Source organism: Cannabis sativa, chromosome 1 (genome assembly GCF_029168945.1).
Source record: "Cannabis sativa cultivar Pink pepper isolate KNU-18-1 chromosome 1, ASM2916894v1, whole genome shotgun sequence".
In the NCBI taxonomy this organism is placed as follows: Eukaryota; Viridiplantae; Streptophyta; class Magnoliopsida; order Rosales; family Cannabaceae; genus Cannabis; species Cannabis sativa.
Window position 1 is genome coordinate 50,903,051 of NC_083601.1, and position 15,442 is coordinate 50,918,492.

General features: G+C 34.8%; 1 protein-coding gene and 1 non-coding gene across 9 annotated transcripts; one reads left to right on the top strand and one right to left on the bottom strand.

The window, feature by feature from the left end:
- Positions 1–8,670: 8,670 nt before the first annotated feature.
- Positions 8,671–12,376, top strand: LOC115703947 (octanoyltransferase LIP2p, chloroplastic). 8 transcript variants are annotated; one of them, XM_061108499.1, is made up of 6 exons: positions 8,671–9,070; positions 9,852–9,942; positions 10,163–10,346; positions 10,429–10,693; positions 11,136–11,286; positions 11,879–12,376. In XM_061108499.1, the coding sequence occupies exons 3-6, from the start codon at positions 10,174–10,176 to the stop codon at positions 12,190–12,192; spliced, it is 903 nt and encodes a 300-aa protein (XP_060964482.1). In that variant the 5' UTR covers positions 8,671–9,070; positions 9,852–9,942; positions 10,163–10,173; the 3' UTR covers positions 12,193–12,376. The 8 variants fall into 8 exon arrangements, with proteins under 8 accessions (XP_060964482.1, XP_060964481.1, XP_060964488.1 ...); XM_061108498.1 differs by having other exon boundaries at positions 9,852–9,917; XM_061108503.1 differs by lacking the exon at positions 8,671–9,070 and adding an exon at positions 9,117–9,133 and having other exon boundaries at positions 9,852–9,917.
- On the bottom strand, positions 8,736–8,889 carry LOC115708550 (U12 minor spliceosomal RNA). Its single transcript, XR_004010041.1, has one exon. It is a non-coding gene; the product is annotated as a U12 minor spliceosomal RNA (small nuclear RNA).
- Positions 12,377–15,442: the final 3,066 nt, after the last annotated feature.

Sequence of the window (15,442 nt, forward strand, 5' to 3'; positions counted from 1 at the left end):
CAACACCAAATTCGATATCCACAACAACACGTATGAATATAATGTGGCAATGATCGAAAACAACACAACCAACGCTTGAAAACAACATAACAACAACGAGAATCATACACGACGGGACGACAAACGAAGAAGGGGAAAAGTCGAAACGATAGAAGATGAGGACGACAAATTCGACATAATTGACTATGCAAATCTAGTTCTTTGAAGAAATGGTAGAACAACTTGAAAACACCGGTAAAAAGCTGGATCCGAGAAATCGACATCAACAATGCAAAGTTAATAACGGACGACGACACCCACAAAGTGGAAAAAGGACGGGCATACGAACAAAGAAACTCAAAAATGTCCTCGGCTACTACGCGATCAAAAACAACTTTCGGTACAAAGTGTGGAAGTCGTGCTCTCGAAAGTACGTCGAAATGTGTTCTGAAAGCTGCCCAGTCACTAAGAGCATCGAGAAATGGCCCGACAAACACATTCATAATCGGGGAGGTTTGTTTTTAATAGTTTTTTAATGTTGTTTTTGTTGTCGGCTGAACAAATGCCACTTTTCCACAATTTGTCTTGAAATACACATGTTTGATATACGCAACATGTTTGTTTTAATAGTTTTTTAATGTTGTTTTTGTTGTTTTTATTCGATAGGTTCTCAAATATGCACACATGCCCCATAAATATTAGGCATGAAGACCAAAGCGAGCAAGCAACATCGAGGCGATAGGGGAATGCATAAAATCGAAGTTCTTGAACATAAAGACCAAGGCAACGATGGACATAAAAGGGGAGTTGAAATACGGATTTGGCATCAAAATGAACTATATGAAAGCTTGGAGAAGTAAGGAACATGCGGTAAACGACTTGAGAGGTAATCTTTGGTGACTCGTACGGCCTAATACGAGTTTATTTACACATGGTGGAAAAAACAAACCACTGGATCATTTGTCGATGCGAAAACGGCGAAGACAACGGACTTGCTCTTTGTTTTCATGGCGTTGGATGCATCCATAAAAGGGTGGGGAGCATGCGGACGGATAGTTGTTGTGGACGGAACGTTCCTCGAAAGCGGCTTATGGGGGAACTTTGTTGTGCGCATGCACACGAGATGCGACGGAGTCATATTTTTCCGCAGCGTTTTGTGTTGCGGTGCGAGAATGACCAATCTTGGAAATGGTTCTTCAAAAAATTTAAAGAAGCATATGGGGTACGGGAACACCAATGCCTAATTTCGAACGAGGAATGAAAGCCTCATCGAAAACGGCCAGAGAAATGCATCCGAAATTGCACACGATTCTTTGCGGTTACCACATTTTGAGCAACCTTAAAACAAGCTTCAAACAACATGCGCAAATACAATGTGCCATTCTTTGGAGCGAGTCAAAGCCTGCACGAGAAAAGCAATTCGAGTTCCACATGGGCTGAATTGGATGGATTGGACAAACGCATAAGACCTTACCTAAAAAAAATCGGTTATGAAAAGTGGTCGAGAATTCATAGCCAAAACGAAGGTATTCCACAATGACCTCGAAACATATCGGAATCAGCTGACATTGCAAATTTGGCGGCAAAGGGAGCTACCAATTACAACGGCTATTTAGAATGTTTGAGAGCATTGGTGCAACAATGGACCCATACTTAATAGGACAAAAGCACAAAACACCTTCAACTAGCTATCACCAATTTGGAAGACATCTTGTTGAAAAATTACACATACTCATGCAGATACGGAGGTAAAATATTATTTATGCTTTTTTTTTAAAAAAAAAAAAAAAACAAACGATAAGTAAAAGGTGTTGTTGTAGTGTTGTTTTAATAGTTTTGTATTGTTGTTGTAGGAATTACGGTATGTTTGTTTTTTGTAATAAAATTTAAAACGGAGTTAAAGCAACACAAATTACTTGTTTGAGGTAACAAGAATGAAAGAATCGTGGGAAGTAGACACTAGAAAAAAGAACATGCACGTGCAACGAGTTCCAAATAGATGAAATGTCATGCGGGCACGCTGTAGGCGTGATGAGGGAGATGAACATGGACGTGCACCTGCGGTGAGTTACTACACAAAAAATTGGTGGCAACTTATTCGAGACGGTTTACCCAATAGGACACCAAAGTGAGTGGGAATGCACGGAAGAAGTGAAGAATATTATAGTCTTGCCTCCACATGAAAGAGTAAAATCGGGGAAGACCAAAAACATTAAGAAGGAAGGCTGGATGGGAAAAGGATCAACACGACAAGTGCGGCAAATGTGGTGAGCGGGGCATAACAAAAGAACATGCGAGCGAAGACGTAGAAGGGAATAAAAACAACAACGGAACAACGGTGGAAAAACAAAAGAAAACTACACATACGTTTTGAGAATGAGATATTGAGGAATTTAAATTTAAAATACAAAGGGAATACGATTTTATTTGAAAAACATTGATTACATTGGGAATTGTTGATACTTTAGATTGGATATTAAAAGATGTTGGATACTAAATTGAATATATATATGAAGTTTGTTATTGAAACAGTTTGTGTTTTTAATACTGAAATGAATATTTGTATTCAAAAAAATAGAGAAACTATAAGAAAAAAAAAACAAAAAAAGAAGGGATGTGAAATGAAAAAACTAACAACTTTAACATACCAACTTGTTTGTACATACGAAGAATAAGAAAAAACATACAAAAATAAAGATTACATATTGTCCACACAAAACGTAAGGAAACATAACAGAACACCAATGTTTGTTTACGAAAAACAACATAAAAAAACATAAAAACAACATTAAAAAACTATAAGAACAATGACAGTCTGATTGAAAAAACAAATCACTTCTTGGGAAGGTAGGGAGGGAGCCTCGGATTCACTTTCAATGTTCTCAGTTTGCTTCTTCATGCCATATTGATAAAATAACACAGCCAAACGATCGCGGTGAATTTCCACATCAAAATCGAGAGGATGGGATGGGTTTGCCATCAATGAGATACTCGGCAAATGATCTTTACAAAAACACCACAATCCTTTGGAAAAAAAAAACAACAAGAAAACACAAAAACGGACACTATGAGAACAACTGACAAAAAACAAAGTCAAATAACAATAAAATAAAAATACAAAAAACCGAGTGAAAAACATTGAACACTAAAAACATAAAACTTACGCGTGACACATCGGGTAAACCATCAACAGCAACAATAGGGAACGGTTCCATAGTGCTAAACTTAGCTTCGTTACGAAGGCCTTTGAAGTCTAACATAGAGAAATAATATGGTAAAATAGCAGAAAAAGGCTTGCAAGCCTATTTTGCAGCTGTCATATACCTTCCAGAACGCAATGAATTGTACAGATATATCCGCCTGTCAACTATGTTTAGACGACCACAAATCCAATGATCCTGTAATTTTACATTGATAGGCATAACAACATGATCAACCAAATGCCAAGGAGTGGCACATAATATCTTACCACCTTGAATGTACTGGGCCACATTGTGAGTAAGAGACAACACAGATATATCGTTGTTTTTCTCAACAAACTTCTCATACAAACTTGTTATGCTAGAACAAAAGAGGCAATCAGTTGTGGTGACTTTGATTTTCGGCTCGGCTGAGTACATTATTTTCTTACGGAGATAATAGAAAATGATGTCAATATGCTGAACAAAAAAAAATAAGTAAAAAAACATTCAAACTTATAAAAAAACTAACAGAAAAACATTAAAAAAAAATAAATAAAAAAAACAATATGTAAATAATAATAATAATAAAAAAAAAACTTACAGAATTGGTAAGGAAACAATTAGGGTAGGCAAGGTTGTGAAACCACATCTTGTTGCTAATGTCCTCAACACCAAAACGAAAAGGCGGAAATATTGTGTCACTTACCTGATACACATTAGTTGTTGTGCTAAAAAAAACAAATAAAAAAATATCAAAACACAAATAAAAAATAAAAAATAAATGGAAAACGATAAGAGATATATAACTGTCAACACCTACAAAAATACTTACTTAGATTTATGCTTTCTAAGACCTGTATCAACCCACTTGACAAACTCAGCTTCCGATTGCGGATCGACGGGTTCACCAATCTTGTTGTCCAACGGGCACGAGCCACGCACATATTTAACGACCTTATACACGGAATCGTCGGGAGGCGGGGATGAACTGATTTAGATGCATCGAAGCAAGCTCGATGAATGGGGATTTCAAAACGGCTCCTTTCTTAGGTCACTCTTTTGAGGACGTAAAATAGGCGTCTCTTGAAAAACAACCATTTCAAGATCAGTCTTCTCATAAGTCTCAACAGAAGCAGGGGCATGAGTTGAGGAACCAATCTAAAAAAGAAAAAGGAAAAAAAAAAGATTTTTTTTTAAATTTCAAATAGTACAATCAAAACACCATAAAAACAACAATAGAATACCATATAAATACAAATTACAAAGGAACAAAAACAGAAACACAAACCAAATTCTCCACAGCTTTAACAGCAGATGCAATTGTTGCATCAACATCAATGTTCTCCTCCCCACCTTGAGGCTTCGAGTGACAACAAAAAAAAAACAGTAAAAAACTATTAAAACAAACACGAAACACAGAAATCCACACAAAAAGCACAAAAAAAAATGATGTCCAAACAAGAAATACACCTGTTTGATCTCTGCAAGAGGTTCCACAGGGTCAGAATTCTTGGCATCATCCACCTTGCCGGTATCATCATCCCTCGAAACAACTTCGGGGACAACAACACCCTCATCGTTACGAACATCGCCCGTGTGAGCCTCATCCTGACCAACACCAACACCATCTCCACCCAGATCATCATCATCATCATCAGTTTCATCGTCATGATGATCATCTCCTTTGTCATCGTCGAATTTATCATCCTCGTCTTCCTCCGAAGTGGAATCTTCATCATCCTCATTTTACGAAGTACGAAGAGCATCTTCGGAGGCCCGAGATCCATTGTGAGTAAGACCACCTTGGGATGGCCCGAGAACAAAAAAAACTTAAAAAATTAATTTACTGTATAAAACAACATAAAAACACTACTAAAAAAATAACAGAAAAAGTAATGACAATTAAAAAAACACCTCAATAAGAATGTCCAGCTTCTTGTTCATCTCAGCAATAGATTTCATACGTATCCCTTCTTTGGGCGACAACAACGAGATAAACACTTTTTAAATTCCTCGAAACTCGGCTTCGGGAGACATTCTCATGAGCGAGATGATGAAGAAGCACCCATGAAGCCGGAGTTGACCGGCGGGCTTGGAACCACCTTTAATTTTGAATTTTACGGCCTCGGGAGTAGTCTCGCCGGAAGAAAAAATCGGTGAGGCTCAAACTCAATCTCTCAACGGAAGTTGGAGTGATGTTTCTTAATTTTAAGCTGAAACAACAAAAACCAACAAAAAACAATATGCACATGAAGCGAAATTATAAAATAACAACAACGATCAAAACATAAAGTATAAATAATGTACCACCAAAACAACATTAAAACAACGGTGGAAATAGTGTAAAAAACAACGGGATTACCTCTTTCAAAGCCGATCGAAAATGAGGGTGTTCATGACATCCATTTTCACCATACCCTCCTTGTCCTTGGGTAATTTAGGCCAATTCAAAATCCTTGGAATGCCAACATTTGAGTACAACGACGGTTTCCCGATAACATACGGGCAACACTCGAAAAACCGAAATTGAATAGCCAAAGGAAAACCCGATAACTGTAATACCCACCATCCTCGTCACTTTACGAACTACCCTCTTATAACGAGAATCTATCTTACCCTTCAAAGAATGCATAGTGATATCAAAACAATGCTTGCCCCGACCAAATTCATTATATCGACCACTTATCGACAACATCTATTTCCTCGGAATGAAACAACTTTACCGGGGGACCACCCAACAAATAACCTGCACAAAATACAATACGGCCAACTTGAGCCAAGATCGTCGTTATCCTTAAGATTATCGAATGATAAAAACGATCTGAATAGCACCGCTTGGTAATTTTTTTAAACCCCGCAAAACAATGTTTGACCAATTCATTATCATCTTGCTTAAACTCATAAAAATCGAATCAACATGACAATCCCAACACGTGACCAACGCAAACTCTTCGATACTAAACCTAAGGTATTTCCCTTGGACACAAACCCAAAACTCAACCCATTAAGTGCCTTGAACCTCCTCGACGGCAATGGCAATGAAAACGATTGGTAATGAATTATGTACTCCGGAATCCGAAGAAAATAACCAAACACAGATTTTGAAAAAATTTCCAATTGGCTTTTAGTTAGAATTCTCTTAATGTCTCCAAGTACAGAGTAATACCCAGATGTTACTACTCTATAATGATAGAATTGAGATCGGGTGTACTTGCATTCCCAATCCTAAAAAACAGAACAATTAAAACACTGATAAAACACCATAAAACACTACGAAAATAACAACAACAAAAACACGATAAAAAAAACATAGAAGCAGAATGCATAACATGACAAACCTCAAGCAATCCTATGACGAATTTCTTCGAAACACTTTGATGATAGACACCTTTACGGGGATTTACCGCATACAAAATAAAACAAAACAACACCAACAAAACAACAAATAAAAAATTAACAAAAACACATAAATAAATCAAACAAGATATATAAAACCATTACAAATACAGAGACAACAACAAACAAATACCCAGATATATGAACTTCAAAAATCGAATTTAACAAAAAAAACAAAAAACCTAAAAAACAACAACAGAAAAATAGTAAAATACCTTAACAGAAACAGGCGACTTAAGAAATTCAGAATCCAACTCAAAATCTGAGTCTGAATTTTCAACAACAGTTCGAGGTCTTTTTCCTCGAGTGTTCTTCGAAGGTCCAGCAATGGTTTTTCTTTTAACAGAAGGGGAAGTGGGGCTAGGAGGGTTCTCTTTCAAATTTTTTTTACCCATATTTGATTTGGGTCTGGTTTTCTGCGATTGTTTTGTGGGTTTTGTAACTTTAGCCGGAGATGGTGATGATCGAGTAACGACCATTGTCAGGAACTATGAAGGTATTTATAGACAAAAATAATAAAAATGGGAGGGAAAATGAGAGGGAAGTTTAAGAAAGTGGGATGAGATTTGAAATTTTTTAAAATGAAAAAACCACCCACTACTACAACCGTATAAGAAAACTGAAAATGGGGAAGAAGATGAACAGTTGAGGGGAGAGAGATTTACAATTACAAATTTAATATTCGAAAATAATAAAAAAAAATAAAAGAAAAATACAAAAGTACAATACCTTTTGATAAGAACACATAACCGTCAAATCAAACAATTAAAAATAAATTTTTTTTAAAAAAAAAAAACGTGGCAAAACCCTATCGTGACAAGTGGCAATGACCAGCCCCTCACATAATAAAGTTTCAAGGCAGTAAACTGCCAAAAAAAAAAAAACAGTATAAATGTTGTTTCCAGCGTGTCACAGTATAAATGAAATAAAATGGGAAAAATCAGTAGTGGGTGTAAATTTCCCAATATTAATTAAAAAAAAATTATTTAAAAAATTTTAAAAGTGATTTTTTTTTATTTTCTAATTGTCAATTAAAAAATAATTTTGGGCCACTTTAGCACACTTGTGATGTGGGAAAAGCTGAGAAAAAACAAATGTAGTTGTCCTGTTAGACAAAACAACTATTGCAGAACTGTAAAATAAACGAGTTGAATGTTTAATAAATTATAAATTTTAAAATAACATTATTATCTAGTTAACTATAAATACAAATATATATATATAAGTGTTATTTTTTATATATTTTTAATTATTTTTTCTGTACATTTTTCTTTTTATAAATTTTTAATTACTTTTTTTCCATACAAATATATATAATATATTTAAATTATATTTTTATCACTTGTAAATGTTGACATTATTTATTAATAATAAAAATATAACATAAAAAATCTTTAAAACAAAATAAAGAATAAGAAATTTAAATATTATTTTTGTTAAAAAAAATCCCTTTTTAATTAAAATATTTTTTTAACTGCTTACCAAATATATTTTTTTACCAAAAAGACCCTATATATCTCATTATTATAATAAGAATAATTAGTAATTTTGCCCTTTGAAATTTCGACAATATTGATTATATCCCCCTAAAATATACGGTTTGTTAAGAATTTCTTAAACTTTTACCTTTACAAAAAATTATTTCTTCTGTTAGGTTCCATCAGATTATTCCGTTTAAATATTAATGTATTCTTGTAAATTAGTAACTTTGTCAACTAAACTTTAATAATTATTAAATCATACCCCCTCAAAATAAAAATAATTCAATTTTTTGTAGTAAATTTTAAAAAAATAATTTAAATTTTAAGAAAAATTATTTTAAATAATTAAAAATTATTAAAAAATTGAAATAAGTTTAAATTTATTTTTTTTCAAAAAATCTATATTTATTTAAGTAAATATAACATTTTTTTTAATTTAATTTTTTATTCAAAAATTTAGTTTGATTAATTATTTATTGAATTTTTAAAATATGTATTTATAAATAATATAACATTTAAAAATATTTTCTTAAAAAATGATTTAAATTTTCTTCAATATATTTAATAATTTTATAAAATATTTTGTAAAAATACACATTATAAATTTATAAATAAAAACAAAAAATATACTTTAAAAAGCAAAAATTCTAATCATTCTTATAATAATATTTAAACTTGTATTGTGGGGTTGGGTGTTGGGAGGCCCGCACAAGTGAGTTCTGCAAAGTAAGCAGCGTCAACACTTGGCCAGCCTATAACCCCTCCACAAATTACTGCGCACAAAATGTGATAGGCGCGGCGAGCAGCTCCCACCGCTCGCTTTGTTTTCCTTACTCATTAGTTTAAGGCATCTTTTAATTGAGCTCCCAATCTTATTCTTATAAGTTTTATTTCAATAAGGATTTACTTCAAAATCGATGTGGGACTCTGAAATGATGACGAGGCAGTAATTAGATTTGGAATGGGTTGTTTGTTGTCCTACCTAACTAGCTCATTACATCCCAAAATCCTAAAACTAAAAAGCATTGTCAGGTTCGCCCTTCCTCCTCCATCTTCTTCATTTTCTGGGTGTTTTTTTATCTTCCATTTATTTGGGTTAGTTTATATGATTTTGATTCATCATTGAATGTGTATCAATCACTGAAATTAGTTCTTTTTTTTTTCCTCAAAATTATGTAGACTTCTTATTGAAATTTGGTATAGTGTGTATTTCTCTCACAAAATGATTTGTTTAGTACTATCGAACTGATTTGATGATATAGGAGATATTGTTTGTTCAGTTGATCTCACTCTCAGTCATATCTGTATTTTTTATATCCCATGGTTTCTTCAACAATCACTGTTTCTAAATTCACAGAGAAACCCTTAAACCCCTAAACCCCTATACTCTCTCTCATTAGAGAGAGAAAGAGAGAGAGAGAGAGGGGAACCCATTCTGCATCCATATGGAAACAATTTAGACACTTGGTGCTCCATTGAGAATAAGAGATTCAAGTTTGAACCTTGTCTCATCCCAATTCCCAACCCCTCTCACGGAGTCTCACCACTAGACCAAATCAAACCTAGTGGGTTATGGAAATTTTTGTTTTTGTTGTTGAAAAAGTTATACGAAACTGAAGCATGTCAGATTGTTTCTTTCTCTCTTTTTTGTTAATAATTGTTTTAGGTAAGCTAAGCTGATCAAGCACTTGTTTTTCTTTTATGTTTATGATTATAGTTATTGTAAATGTTTGGTTAAAATGGTTAAATGAAGCTGAAACAGGCTCTATGATTTATGAGAGTAATCTATTTTCACTATTTTTATTGGCTGTAGGTGACGCTCATATATGTAGCTGATTCTTATTAACAATGGAAAAAATACACCTATGTTAGAAAACAAGTATGACTTGTAACATTTATATGTGGTATTTAAAGATCTCTGACTATTAGTACTTGCATTTGATCTAATATTGACAGACTATTTCTTTTTTGAATACCGTTGGGATTTTTTTTAAGAACCAATGGAATGATGTGGCTTGAATACATTTGATGGTTGCAGTAATATCTTTTATTTTAGTTTTTCCTTTCCTTTTTATGGATTGACAACCAGCAGTTTAACTCTCTTTTTCGGGTTGGAAATTGCAGATAATTGAGATATGGCTTTTGCTGTAACACATTCCGTTAGCTCAAACTTATTATGTCCAACACATGACAAGTTAAGAAAGCCACGCCAACAAAGGCGTTCCCTCCAAAAGGTGCAGTCAACTTTGAACAGAGTCGATTTTGACACTCAAAAAGTCACCTCACGAAATTCCTCAACCAGGAAAGAGTGGGTACTCTTACTTCATTTTATCAAGCAGTTAACCTTCTGCTTTATGAAGCTTCACTAATTCAACTTGAAACTGTTGCAGCTGTGAGTGTTTTGATTTATATGAAAAGATAATTCCATATGGAATGGCATGGTCTTGGCAGAAAAGATTAGTGAATGAGAAAAGGGATATGATTCAAAGGAAGGAAGATTGTCCTGACACTTTGATTGTTCTTCAACACAACCCCGTTTATACATTGGGTACGAGTAGTTCTGAGAATTTTCTTAATTTCGACTTGAAGAATGCTCCTTATGAAGTACATAGAACTGAACGTGGTGGTGAAGTTACATACCATGGTCCTGGCCAAGTAAATTTTTTAACCACCCTGTTACTTTTTCCAAGCTCAATGCTTCACACTTTGAATTGGTGTAGATTGTGCTTTCTTAAACTAAACTCCATGTCTTTAATTCTACTATTGGGAACATATGGGTACCAAAATCCACACATGTTAGAGATCCGTTTACCTTCGCCTGCTTTACATTGCATATTGAGCTTCAATTAATGTGTGATTACAGTTTCATACCAGACACTCTTATACTTTAAACTTTTCATATTCATGAGCATCTGTTTTCAAATTCTTATTGGAGTAGTTTTATATTGTAGTATAAATTGAAGAGTAAATACTACAGATTTTACTATAGGAATTTGTTGATGACCAAATAAGTTTAGGAAAACTACAAAGTTTATGGAAGTCAATCCATTACTGCTGTCAATTAAACTAACTTCTGAAATTTTTGCTGCAAATGTAGCTTGTCATGTACCCCATTATAAATCTTCGGAATCACAAGATGGATCTACACTGGTACCTTAGGGCACTAGAAGAGGTAGTCATTCGCGTTCTAACTAAAACATTCTCTATCAAGGCTTCTCGACTTGAGGGCTTGACTGGTGTTTGGGTTGGTATGCTGCTTCCTAATAAATCCTTCTACTTTAGTTTTATGCTTTTCTAATCCATTTTCTATTATATTTTGAAATTAGCCCAACTCCACAAAATTTGAAGATCAGAAAATTATAGTATTTGCTACATTAATTTTAAGTTTAACTTAAATATAACATGAGTCTTTATCTTAAGTGTAAGAGGTCATAAATAGATATTTGTACTGCTTTAGCTCTTTCTGATAAAATTTAACTCTTGACTTTGTGACAGCTGATAAATAGAATTTTGATGTATGGCAAATCTAAGATTGTAGTGGTAAACTGCAAATGCTATGAGTTTGCTCCTTTAAATCCTTATTTTCATGTCAAAAACATGGTATAAACACCAAAATCACATTTGAAAATTAGTCCAAGAAATCAGGAGTTACCAACTTCTTAGCTATGTCTGCTGAGTAAGGAACTCATACACAAATTTATATCTATATATGTAGATTAGAACAGACTTTGAGTTGTCATTATCAAATAATGCACTTTCCTTTTCATAATCCACATTTGACAATAGCCATACCTTTAAGTTTCATACTCCATTTTATAATAGATCTAATTTTTTTTTCAGACAATCAGAAACTAGCAGCCATTGGAATAAGAGTTACTCAATGGATAGCATATCATGGCCTAGCACTGAATGTCACCACAGATTTAACCCCTTTTGATTGGATAGTCCCCTGTGGAATTCGAGACCGGAAAGTTGGAAGTATTAAAAATGTACTTGCAGGATTCCGTTCATCGAGTGATTGCGCTGAAGCAAATGTAGATCATCCCAATGACAGCCAGCTTCTTAATATTGCTCACGAGTCTTTGCTCAAAGAGTTTTCAGAAATGTTCCAGCTTAGAATCCAACACAAAACCATCTCTGAATTGGAGTTTTAAATGGAGTTTCAGCTGGTTTATGGTATAGGCTTTGATAGGTAGGAAGGGAGCCAAATCTTCTGTCCCACTTCTTGTGTGTCCCCAAGTCTCAATCCAATTAAAATATTACAACTCATTTAAATGTCACATTCTGTTTAATAGTATAATACATAATTAACAAACATATTTTAGGCTTTTCTTCTAATTGTATAGTTTTTTTTTTCAAAAAAAGAAATTATTATTTTCTCTTTTATTTAATTTCAGATATTTTATTTATCAGAATAAATTATCTTCTCCATTTTTTTTCTAAATTTTTTTATTCAGTTAAATGAAAATTAATTGATTATTTATTGTTAACTCGGAAATTTTCTCTGATAACATGGATATTAATGTTTGACATGTATCATGAAGGATGACGTCACGGAATTGAATAGACTTGAGTCATAGCAGTCGATTTGGAAGAGGACCCTAGTCTTGCACCCAAGTTGACTCCGGGATCTCCTAGATGGAAGTTAAAATTTCAATAACTTAAATCCAACACACTATCTTTTAGTATTTTGTACTATGAAGACATAGAGCAACCTAATCCAAGTTTTGAGAGTTGAAATTACATGAACCTGTAACTTGAAGCTAACCTAGGTACCTAGGGTTCAACCCAGCGCCCAGGTTGACATTCTCAACTAGGATTTCAGTTTTTGGAATCGTCTTAGTGCAAAGTGGCCAAAACTTGCATTGGGACATCAATTAGACATACCACAGACATGTTTGAGACATTAGAATAAGATTCATAGCAAATTGATTTTTGAGCACCTAGGGCTCCGAGCACCCAACGCCCAGGTTGACAATTAGTCAATTTGGGGGCCTTCCAAGTGTTCAATCAAAGATCCAACTTTTGCATTGAATTCGTCTTCATCAAAAATGGAGAAATAGGTCTTTTCAGAGGAAAAAAAAAAATTATTCATGGGCACAAATAATAGGGCTCGACGCCCAGGTTGACACTTAGGGTTGGCTTAGCGTCACAAAAAATAGAGTTTTTTAGGAATTCTTTTGAGCATCATCTCCGTCTTCAAAAAATATTGAGATTCAACTATTTTTTGGGACCAAACGGAATTTTTGAAGGAGCAAAAGTGGGACCCAACGCCCAAGTTAATACCTGGGGTTGGGCCCAGCGCCGAGGTTGACATTTTATTAACATTGGTTGTTTCCAATCCTATACAATAAAAAGTGTTCTGGACATTTTTACCGTAATTGGAAATAACGAAGATTCAAGTAAACTCGAGGAGAAAACCACGAGCTCGTGTCCCTAGAAATAGGGCCCAGCGCCAAGGTTGACAATCAACCTGAAACGTTGCCTTCAATTGCTCAAATGCCAATTTCGATGCGACAGTTGAATCTGGCATGGTCAAAAACGGGGGATTGATTGACCTGGGCCTTGTGGTTGTTGCCTGGTCGAGTGGTCGTGATAGCAACTGTGAGGATTTATCCCGTATGATGATAGGTCTCTTGAGTGTTTGCTTCATGAGTAGATGCTCGTAGTACTATACCGACTATTCCTTTCAAAATAGTCTTCCTCAAAGTGACATGTATGGAGGGAATTGGATCGATTACTCCAGTTCAACATGTATCCATGCACCCATGGAAAGTATTCGTACTATTGGTTGTTAGGGCCTCAGGCAAAGTACCTACACCAAGCACCTTGTTTATCACAAAAGTATTTCCGAGTGTGGGCTAGTTCATTAATCTTCACCTTTCAAATCTCATACTCGTCACTTTCATGGTAGAGCTTCTGGGGTCTTCCCCTAAGTATGATTATAGGTCCCTTTCCTTTTGCAGGGTCACGGGGTGGTCTAGAGTCATTAGACTTGTGAAGAGAATCCCATGGAGGAGATTAGTTTCCCGCATTATTTGAATTGCTTCGAGCAGAATTGTGGTTGGTCCTATCAGTTGCGTGTGGTGGACTTGTAGGTCTGCGATCGAGTCTGAGTCCTTATGGATGCTCACTCGTAGCTTGTTTCCATAACATGTGATTGCTCCATACCAGGCAAAGATCCCATATATCCACGATTCTCAGTCTAAGTCTTTTCGGACGCTCTCTCGTAGTTTGTTTCCTTATGGGAAATCTCAGTGCCTGCTGCTTGTTGAGCAGTGGTGTGGCTACTGAGAATGGTAGTGTTGCTTTGCATGTTCATGGATGATTGCTTACTTGAACTTATGAATTCCTTTCGGAACAAAGTTCTTGATAGAGAAATCGAATCTTAGTTAGGGAACTCGAGTTGTGGCTCTCAATGAAAGCACCAATATGTTGAGTCAATAATTTAGACTAAGACTCTTCTAAGTCACACCCACTTGCTAGATTGGTGAGAATGAAATAATTGTTAATTAATTATAAGAGAGACACAACAATTTATAGTATTTCACTTCCTATATCGCGATAATAATGGAGCTACGTCTACGTCGAGTTTTTATTTCTCACAAGATGGTATTACAAAAATAGGTTAAGTGTCAAGGCTTCAATTTCTAAAGAGAGAAACTAGAGAGAGAAGCTTTGATCTTGTGGGTAGTTTTCTCAAATTTGAAATAAACTAAGGGGGCTCTCCTTTTATAGGTGAAGGAGGCCTACAAAAATAAGAAAAAATAATACAAAATATGAAAAAAAAAATTGACTAATTTTTGACCGTATATGATGATCTAACAGTCAAAATTAACTTCTGAGGTTGATAGTCAATTTTCTAAGTTTGGATCGCGATGGCAGGACCCGCTTTGGGTAAACTGGAGCTTATTCTCGTAACTCCTTTGAGGGTGAAATTTGAGGTTGATAACTTCAGAATTGCAGTTGAAGTGTGAGACATTACTTGATAGAGCATTGAATTAGCTTCGAAACACAAGTTGAATCGTGTCAATCAAATCAATATTGAGTGAGTAATGACTATTTTACTGAAGATAATTCATGATTCAGCGTCCAGGTTGACATCCAGTGCCTAGGTTGACATCTTAGCGCCCAAGTTGACATATGTCGTCAACCCGGACGCTGGGTAAGTGGCGAAACGTCCAAGGGATGTACTTTATGATGCCTAAGTGATATTTTGATATCACTTTGATATCACTTAGTCTATTTCTATATTCTGGGGAAGCTGGTCACTAGTTCTCAGAGATGTTGGTGTTCTGTGGAAATTTGAGACTCAAAATTCTTCATTTTCGAGTGAGTTTCTCATGTTGGAAATGAGAAATGCAAAATTGTGAATTTGACTTCTCTGACTTCATGGATCTTAGT

Coding starts and splice junctions, on each gene's coding strand:
- LOC115703947 (XM_061108505.1), top strand. CDS start 10,174: ATGGCTTTTGCTGTAACACATTCCGTTAGCTCAAACTTATTATGTCCA. Junction 10,694..11,135: donor CATACCATGGTCCTGGCCAA/GTAAATTTTTTA, acceptor CTGCAAATGTAG/CTTGTCATGTACCCCATTAT. Junction 11,287..11,878: donor CTTGACTGGTGTTTGGGTTG/GTATGCTGCTTC, acceptor TTTTTTTTTCAG/ACAATCAGAAACTAGCAGCC.